Source organism: Athene cunicularia (genome assembly GCF_003259725.1).
Source record: "Athene cunicularia isolate RWA chromosome Z unlocalized genomic scaffold, athCun1 chrZ_part2, whole genome shotgun sequence".
Taxonomy (NCBI): Eukaryota; Metazoa; Chordata; class Aves; order Strigiformes; family Strigidae; genus Athene; species Athene cunicularia.
Window position 1 is genome coordinate 9,086,006 of NW_020799143.1, and position 9,760 is coordinate 9,095,765.

Sequence of the window (9,760 nt, forward strand, 5' to 3'; positions counted from 1 at the left end):
GAATCGCTGTTGCCCTGCATAGCGTTCCGGGCAGCGGTCACAACCAGCAAGAGAATTCCCGGCTAACAGCTTCTCTCTGGCGGGGAAGTGCAAACGTGCACGTTTTCGGCCGAAAACGCGTTTTCGGCCGAAAACGCTCACCAAGCCCCATTCTGAGAAAAAGCAAGCACGGAGGACGAGAATCGCTGTTGCCCTGCATAGCGTTCCGGGCAGCTGCCGGCGCGTTTAGCCACTGGGAATCTGCCCAGGGCTTGGAACTGAACACCCGAGTAGTGCAGGGGGCAAAGAGAAAAAAATGCAGACCCCAAGCCTTGCTCCGGGGAAGGGACAGCCCCTGCAGCCACCCAGGCTGCCGAGCAGCTCTGTGGAGGAGGCCCTGGGGCCACAGTGGGCAGCGAGCTGGGCATGGCCGGCAGTGGCCCTGGCCACAACGAAGGCCCCCTCTCTCCTGGGCTGTATGAACAAAAGCCTGGCCAGTCACCCAGCACTCAGGAGACAACAGCTGTGAGTTGGTCAGGTTTGGGCAGCCCCAGCAGAAGAAACGCAGCAATAAACTGGAGCAAGTTCAGATGAGGGCATCAAGGGCACCGAGGTGTCCTGGGCTGCAGCACTGCCCTGTCCTGCAGGCTGAGGGGCAAGGGCTGGTTCAGCCTGGGGAAGGCACTGTTCAGGGGACACCAAAGAACAGCCCCCCAAAGCCTCTGTGTCTGGCATCGAGAAGATGGGGCCAGGGTCTTTGGGCAAGACAAGAGACAATGGGAATAAGTTGAATTGCGAGGCTGAGAGTCTTCCCCCTAAGGACAGTCGAACTGTGGAGCAGGCTCCATCCTTGCAGGGTTGCAAGTCCCAATGGGACAAAGCCCTGAGAGACCTGCTCTGAGATTCCTTGTGACCCTGCTGCAAGCAGGAGACATCCTGAGATCCCTTTTGGGCTGTATTGTCCTATGATACTATATTTTTTTTTTCCCCCAGCGAATAAGGGTTTTTTTCAGTTAATCTTTATTAAAAGTGATCTAATTTAGATAGTAACATGAGCTCGAATATGTCCTTTAAAAGTAATTTTGCGAATTGTATGTATGATTGCTGAACTTAGATCTGAACCTGTTTGTCAGCAAACCAAGCAATAGTAAAACAAGTTTTACCCACTGTGAATGAGCACCGTCTAAATATTAAAGGACAAATCACTTTCCAAGTCCTTTCAGTTGCTGACATCTCAGTTCAGGCTGCCAAATAGTACTGGTCCACCGAGTAACTGCTTCAGACTAGCACCAAGTCATTTCATATAGGTTGTGGAGAGCCACCGTGAGGCAGACTTAGGTCTGTTGCAAACCTGCAAACTGGACCGAGTCCAGCAGGTTGCACTGAGAGAGCTCTGTAACCTCTCACCCTCGTTGCTCCCTTGCCTCCCATCATATCGTCCTCTTTCAAAAGAATTTAAACACAGACCCTGGGAATGTCCTTTCCAGTACTTTGCTGGGAGTCCTAGATCAACCTCAGCTTGTCTGTGACTCTGCTGTACAGTATTCTCTGTCTGCTTAGTACTTTCAGCCTCTTTGAGTATCACAGTTTCATAAGTTCTCCTCAAATTGAGCCACTTCAATGGCTTGCTGTGCTTCTGCCTCCAGTGGTTTCTTGTTAGTGTCCCAGACATTGCTACAGGTGACAGCATTGGACCCTGCAGTAATGTCTTAGTGAGCTTCCATTTTAAACTGATGACAACAGCAGGGTCTGCCAGATACATCCAGAATCTCTGAGAACCTATCTCTGGCTCTTTCTACAGAGATCTCAGGACTGGGGAGACAACTCTTTGTTGTAATCACCAATTCTCAAGCATAACAATCTTTTTCACCCTAATAACATGCAAAGGCATTCTTGACCTGTGAACCACCAGTAACCTGACACACTGAATTTGATTCAGCAGGGTATAAATTCTTTGTTTGTTTTCTTAAAAAAAAAATATGTGATAAGTTTTCAGAAAATTATCTCCTGGTCCATATTAATGAAATTACAATTGTCTCCACTTGTTAGAATGAGCTGAGTGTATGTAGCATGTACCATTCATTCTCAAGAGGTAAAAATCCATCAATACATCTGCTTCTTTTTTTTTTTTTCTCTCTAAATATATATATGAGGAGGGATGCAGAAGAATAGCTTGAGTGGTAAATGGAAGCTTTAGATTTTCTCAGGAAATTGGGTTAGACCCACTAAAGGATACATCTCTTAGAAGTATTGAAGGACCTATGTCTGATGTACTACAGTTTCAGTGCATGATGAAATAGGTGGAAAATCCAGCACTGACTCAGAGCTTTGAAAAATGCTGATATTAACTATAGCTTCGATGAGTTTCCCATTACAGTGGATATTAAAGTGACTTAAAATGGATCAAAATTAGTAGGCCAAAGTAACTCATAGTGGATAACAGTGCATATGTAGTAGTATAATTTATGTAAGTACCTAAATAATGAACTGATGCATGAAACCACATTAATCCTTTCAAATGCAAGCTTCCAGTTTTGGCTTAATGACACAGCACCCTGGAGCTAGGGCTTCTTGTCTTCACACTTTTCAGTTTGACCCATTATCCCTGGGTCTCCTAGCACAGGTGGTGCTGAAGGCTGCAGAGCATTACCAGAGCCCTGATCCAGCTTATTTCAAACCACAGTGTCAACACCAGGCCTCCAATGCAGAAAAGAGGTGCAGGAAGGAGAGCTGTGCCTGCCCTAGGTCCTGTCCCCATTTTGAAGGCGCCAGCTCTGCAGACATTGTACCTTTGATGTCTAGTAAGCAAACTGACTTTAGTGGAGGTCAGGCTCCAGTGCTTGCTGTCTTAGGCTTTTCATCCTGTGTTTTTAATATATCCATGAAAGAAAAGAAAAAAAAAATAAAATAAATTAGACATCATTTTTGGTTTTCAGCATTCCTGGTCATGAATACCAGAGTAAGGGTGCTGAATGTTCCACCTGAAAGTGGAAGTTACACCCTCCATTGTCACAGAACACTTGTGCACACTCAGACATACTTAAGTGTCCTTGTTATGCTCGCCTGTCAAATACTAAACATCAAAATTCACTTCTGTAAATGCAGCTCAGTATAATCTATGCATTTGATGGAACATTGGTAGGCACCATTCCGCTGGTGGAGCAGCTGTTGAGTGCTTTAAGCGGTCATGTAGTTTTGGGGGGAGAGGGGGGATGCCGAGCACTAACACATGGCAACAGTGCTCAGACATGAATAAATGTATTTTACTGATATATTTTACAGCAGTGATATAATGCCAGTGCCGCTTACCCGTGCTTTCCATAGCATGTAAAGGCTCTCGCCTCCAAGCTCTTTTTGACTCGCACCTTTAGCGCCTGACCAAACTCACCTCAACCAAACTGATGCTGCGTTCACGGTAAAGCTGTGACCTCTGCTGGACATCCAAAATATTACTGCTATATTGCTAGCAAACGGTACCTATATTCGGTTCTTGTTTTCATATCTTTAACGTTTTTACTGAAAATGGGGGGGGGGGGGGGGGGGGGGGGGGAGATGTTGGTGTTTCCTACATGAAGAAAACCCCTAAAACAGCCCACTAATCTTATAAAAAGTCAGATGTGGAGTAACAGGGAAATAATAGTATATTCAATAACAAAGAAGGCAAGTAACACATGAGAATGTAACAGGTAAAAATGGCAGATAGATTACACCCCTGTATAGCTGTTAATAAACATGATTTTGTCATTTTGTGAGGGAAATGATAGCAGATCTCCAACTGAAGAGCAGCAGACACAGGCATCACCTTTTGGCCTAAGTGAGGGGACACTCAAACTTTCCACATCAGAAAAGACCCGCAAGCAGCAGTAACAGCCAGCCCAGCCATGGGGCTCTTACACTGCCCCAACCTGTCTAGTGCTTTCCTGGCTTGTGCTGCATACCTGGACTTACCATCAAAAAGACCATTTTTACCACGATATACCAGTCCTTTCAGTTTTGATGGAGTACACTCAATCTCAAGTCTTTCCAAATCCATCAGAGCTTCTCTTCTCCCTATTCCAGTCCCCCATCCAGTCCTCCACCTAGTCTGCTGCCCTATTGTCCTCACCCAGCAAGCTTCTTTCTCCATATATGTCTTCTCACAAAATAAATACCAAACTAAAAGTGTGTCTACAAAACCTAGAAGTTTTAGGAAGCAGGGCTCTATTCCCAGCTTCCTCTACAAATCCTCAGGCTAAGATCAAGCTAGTTTTGTGTTTCCTTCAGACCAACAGGTCACCTACTGTCCTGGGTTTGAGTGAGTGATGGGGGGTTTTGGTAGCAGGGGAGGGGGCTACAGCTCCTCTGGCTCCAGGTCAGACCCACCTTTGCACCAAGGCCAGGCCAATTAGCAACAGTGGCTGCTCCTCTGTGATAACGTATTTAATGGGAACCTGGGAGGAGTGGTGGGACTTGCGAGGAGTTGTAAGGAAAACATCAGTGTGAACACTGAGGTCAGTGGATGGAAGGAGGAGAAGATGGGGGAGGTGTGCCAGAACACCCTGTGTCCTGTGGTGAGATGGCAGGGCCACCCTCCCACTGCTACCCATGGAGGTTCACTGTGGAGTAAATACTGATTTGTGACCTGTGTGGGGTCCCACGACGGAACAGGTGACTGTGCCTGAAGAAGGCTGGGACCCTGTGGGAAGAAGCCCCTGCTGTTGCAGTTCAGTGCGGGGAGGATTGCAACAGGTGGGGGTGACTCACAAGCCCATGGAAGTGACTCATGTCAGAGTTGGTTTGTGAAAGACTGTCTCCTGTGAGGGAGGAGCTGCGCTGGAGCAGGTGACAAATGACAGAAGTATTCCCCATCCCCAGATGGAAGAAGAGGCAGGACTGACTGCACACCCCACTCCCTTCCCCCCCTGCACTGCTGGGAGGGAGGAGGAGGTAGAGATATCGGGAGCAAAGCTGAGCGCAGGAAGAAGGGAGCAGTAGGGAAAGGTGTTTTCAAGATGTGGTAATGCTTCTCACTGTCCTACTCTGTCTGTTACATGTTGCTGTTGTTGTTAGTGTCTGTATAAAATTTTATGTTCTTACTTTCTTCCCTTAAAAAGTCTTGGGTTTGCCTGTGCCTTAAAGGGTGATGTCATCCCTCCCTATCCTTATCACAAGTTCCTGGATCTTTTGCTTCCCTCCTTCTCAGTGCTGGTGGGGAAGGGAGGAGTGAATGACCACATGGTGCTTAGTTGCCCTCTGAGCTCAAACCATGACACCTACCTAATCTTTGTATTATTTTTTTCCACTGAACCTGACACAGATGTTGCCAATCTCCATGCCTAGTAAACCAGCTCCCTCTGTTTATACACTTCATTCACTTTCTCCACAGAGATACCACCTGCCAAGACCAAACATCCACCACCTGGAGGCAGCAGGGACATTTAACTTACTGAAAAAGCAGTGAAGTAAGACTTTTTGCATCATCTTCTGTTTCTAAAAAATTAAACCTTCATATTACAAGTCTCAGTCAAAAATGCTGCTGTGGAAATAGAGCAGTACTCTTCTGAATGAAGTGTTCTACTGTTTTGTTAAAAAAATCGAGTGTTCCCACAAATATAACTGAAATGCTATAGGATGAACAACACTTAATTGGCTGCATAGATCTGATTATTACAGATTGTTGTGCAGATGGGCACAAAGCCCTAATTTCTGTCATCTTTTCAGATTTTATGATAAAAAGGACAAAATCACCTCTTGCATTAATTTTGGTTGTTTAAGGTTTTGTACAGGCAACATCACACGGCATCAAGTAGCCAGAAAAGTTTCTTTGTAAGTGTTGCTGAATTCACACCACTGGTTCATTTTTCCTCCTGCAGGTGCTAGTCTTAAAGCAAGAAACTAGATATGTTGATCTAATAATAGAAAAACATCTTTATAATAATAGATAAATGTTTCTCTCCTGTTCTAAGAAAAGAAAGGATTACTTTAGAATCATAGAATAGTTTGGGTTGGAGGGCACCTTTAATCTAGGCAACTAGTCCAACCTCCCTGCAATGAGCAGGGACATCTTTCCAGTATATCATGTTGCTCAGAGCCCCATCCAACCTGACCTTGAATGTTTCCAAACATGGGGCACTTACCACCTCTGTGGGAAATTCGTTCCAGTGTCTCACCAGCCTCATCATAAAAAAAATTATTCTTTATGTCGGTCTATATCTATCCCCTTTTAGTTTAAAACCATTACCCCTTGTCCTGTTGCTACAGGCCTAATACTGACATCTTTCTTATAAGCTCCCTTTAAGTATTGAAAGGCCACAATAAGGTCTCCCCAGATCCTTCTCTATGCTAAGCTGAAAAACCCCAACTCCCTGACCCTTTCCTCACAGGAGAGGTGTTCCATTCCTCTGATCATTTTTGTGTCCCTCCTCTGGACACACTGCAGCAGGTCCATATCTTTCCTGTACTGGGGACCTGGACACAGTACTGCAGGTGAGATCTCACAAGAGAGGAATAGGGGAAGAATCACCTCCCTTGACCTGCTGGCCACACTTCTCTTGATGCAGCCCAGGATACAGATGGCTTGCTGGGCTCTGAGTGCACATTGCTGGCTCATGTCCAGCTTTTCATCCACCAGTACCCACAGGTCCCTCTCTGCAGGGCTGCTCTCTATCCCTTCATCCCCCAGCTGAGACGGGGAGTCTAAACAATCTTAGACTGATGGTGCAAGGCTTTCGCAAAAACAAAAGGAGGTGTACGGGGCTGTTCACAAAGACATACCAGGTGCTGATAATGTTACTAGGCTACTATCTCCTAGCCCAAAGAGAGGTCTCCTCTGGTCCTTGAATCTGTGGATATCAGCAACAGACTATCCCAAACACCAGCACAAAGTGGCCTGGCAGTTTAGTCAGAAGCCAGAGAACAACTGAGGCTGCACAGAGCGACAGGGTGAAAAGTTCATCAGCAAGGAAGAGGAGGTACTTCATCTTTATGACCCCACCCCAGGAATTTGCAACCCCTGCCCGGAGCTTGAAGAGCTCATCATGCAGGCGCAAGAGGAAGAGACCTGATTACCATGAGAAGCGAGGGGAGGCGGGGGTAGACTATGTATATGTATAGGCGTTCTCTGAATATGCACTATTTTGTAACATATAAGCCAGACGGGAGCTGCAAATGGTGCGCATGCTTGTGGTGGAGCTATCCCCCATGCGCCCAGGGCTGAATAAACATACCCACTTTATAACTCCAAAGTTATAGAGTGATTTCTCCGCAAGTCACAGCCTGCATTGATAGAGGGGGTTACCAGACCCAGGTGCAGGACCTTGCACTTGGCCATGTTGAACCTCACAAGGTTCACATGGGCCCACCTCTTGAGCCTGTCCAGGTCCCTCAGACCTTTAAAGGTTTTACAGAGATGGCTGGTTTTAGTCAACTCTTTCCTTTTATATATGTGGGAGGTTGAAAGAGGTAATTTTGAAAATTACCCCTTTGGAGCACATAAGAGCCCTCATAGATGAAGAACCAAGTACATCAGAGGCCAAAGGAAGGGGAGAAATACTGCACCAAGCAACTCCTAGTGGAGAAACTGCATATTCTGCCTTGTTTTGATTCAATAGATGGTAGACCCTACCTTGTAATGTAAATGGATGTTGCTGTCCATGACACCTTGTAATCTGGCATCAGCTAAAAGCATCAGTCAGCCAATGCAACTGAGTGTTTGAGATCAGGACACAACTGACTATCCTTGAAACTGGTTGTTTGAAAAGGCTCCTGTATCCTCTTCTCACCTGAAAACACAGTGCTATTCTCTTCAGCAAGGTTTGCTTTCACTGACACATTTAAATGGAAATATTCAGCAAGTTCAAGCACTTTTTCCTCTTCACAAATTGTTTATTTACACAGTTGCTTAGATTCCAATACTGCATTTATCTAGCCATGTGATGCCTCAATTAAAGATAGTCACATATAATTAATTCAACATAGCATTGCATATTTGTGTTTCATATTTTAAACAAGACCTACATCTTCTTCCTCTCTCTGTCCAACAAGACTAATAGAGTTATGATGAGAAAAGTTTTTTCATGCTTATCTTCAACATGACAGTACTAGAAAAAGTTATGCTCCTGAGAGACCCACCTCTAGTGTGCATCACAAAAAAAAAAAAAAAAAAAAAAAAAAAAAAAAAAAAAAAAAAAAAAGAGAGAAAAAAACCAATAAACCTGCATTGCCCATTCTATGTTTAGATTGTGGTGAGCTGCAAGTGTGGAAAGAATGTGTCTGGGACAGCTAGCATCCCCCCACTTCCCCAGGCCTATGCCAAAATCTGCATAATTCACATCATAGTGGGAGCTGAGAAGAGCCATCCAAAGCAGCTTATGGGGGGTAGCTGACATGTCAGTGAACCTCCTGCTACACCCCAGCTCAGGAATCCCTCAGAAGCACTGGGAGGCATGATGATTTGGGGGTTTTGGTTGATTTTTATTTTAATTAAGGACTGCTGAAAGCCACATTTTCTTGGCAATGCTTTCTTTCTTTCAGAACAGAATTTTATCAGGACAACTTTTTCAGGAACCTTTCCTGGGATTTCTATGTGTCCGTAGGCCCAGCAACTGAAACCTCATTTTGCATTCACAGCAGCTCTGACTCGTTACTGTATGACTGGAAAATCTAAATACATTCACAGCCCATATACACCATGGCTGCACAACACCCAGCTCAGTAAATCCTGTTTTCAGGCCACATTGGACAGATTGTGAATGGATGTTCAATTGAAATCTGTGTGCCAGGAAGTCTGCAATGTCAGATTTACTATCCTTGATCATACACCTTTGTCCAGGAATGCCTGAAAACCTTACTGAGAATTATGACTTAAGACAAGCACTCAAGGCTAGAAAATTACATAAATGACACAAAAAATCATATTTGCTAATAATTCAAGCCAGAAGAACAGCAACAAATCCAAGCATCAAAAATCCCATGTTCTGGTTCTCCATCCACTCAACATTGCAGCCCTCCATCTGCTACCAATAGTCGCCTCAAGTAAGTCTCAGTGACAAATAAATCTGGGAGTTTCTTGTGATATAGCTGTTTTTCATCCCCACTCACCTTAGTTTCTTCATATATTTTTTCCTCGATATCTGTTAATGTGCTGCACAGGGGCCCCTCTCCCCTAGCAGAAAAAAACTACTGAAAAACAGTCTTGTTTTGCCAGTTCTCCAGTCCAACCAGAGGACATTAAAAACTGGATTGAATGATAAAATTGGCTTTCCCAGTGTCAATGCCTCCATACAATGATAAAGTGAATTTTTGAACAGCTGAACATAACCTGACCAGCATAACGTTAAAGAATCTGATTTTTATTTTGTTGCATACTGAATTTTTTCAGAGATGCCAATGAAAGCTAAAAACCAAATGCTTAAGACCACTGAACTGTGTGTTACAATGAAAGAAGAACACAGCCTTTCCTTAGCACAGATGCTGCCAGAATTATTCATTTCACTGGGTAATTCTACAGCATGAAGAAATGTTATTCACAAAGAAGGCAGATGTGTTGTCCTATGTCAAGTGCCTCTTGTATCTCAGCATAAGACTGTATAATGGAACTTTTATTGCAGAGATGTGCCTGGTTAAATGAAATCATCTGACACTTCATTAGTTCTTTGTGTCTTCTGAAAGAGGTGTAATGGAAGAAACAACTTGAGAATGAAAACTCAAATGGTCAACCCAGACCTTAAATGTGTAACTCTTGAGTTTTTCCATGTGCTTTTTCCTGCCTTAAAAAAAAAAAAAAAAAAAAAAAAAAAAAAAA

The 9,760-nt window shown here is 44.3% G+C and overlaps 1 protein-coding gene across 1 annotated transcript in view; it reads right to left on the reverse strand.

Moving 5' to 3' along the window:
* GADD45G (growth arrest and DNA damage inducible gamma) overlaps positions 1-9,760 on the reverse strand; it is a 17,319-nt gene that overhangs the window by 1,353 nt on the left and 6,206 nt on the right. The window contains exon 2 of the mRNA XM_026866321.1: positions 5,128-5,133. Coding sequence (XP_026722122.1) covers positions 5,128-5,133 — 6 coding nt within the window. The remainder of the gene's footprint in view (positions 1-5,127; positions 5,134-9,760) is intronic.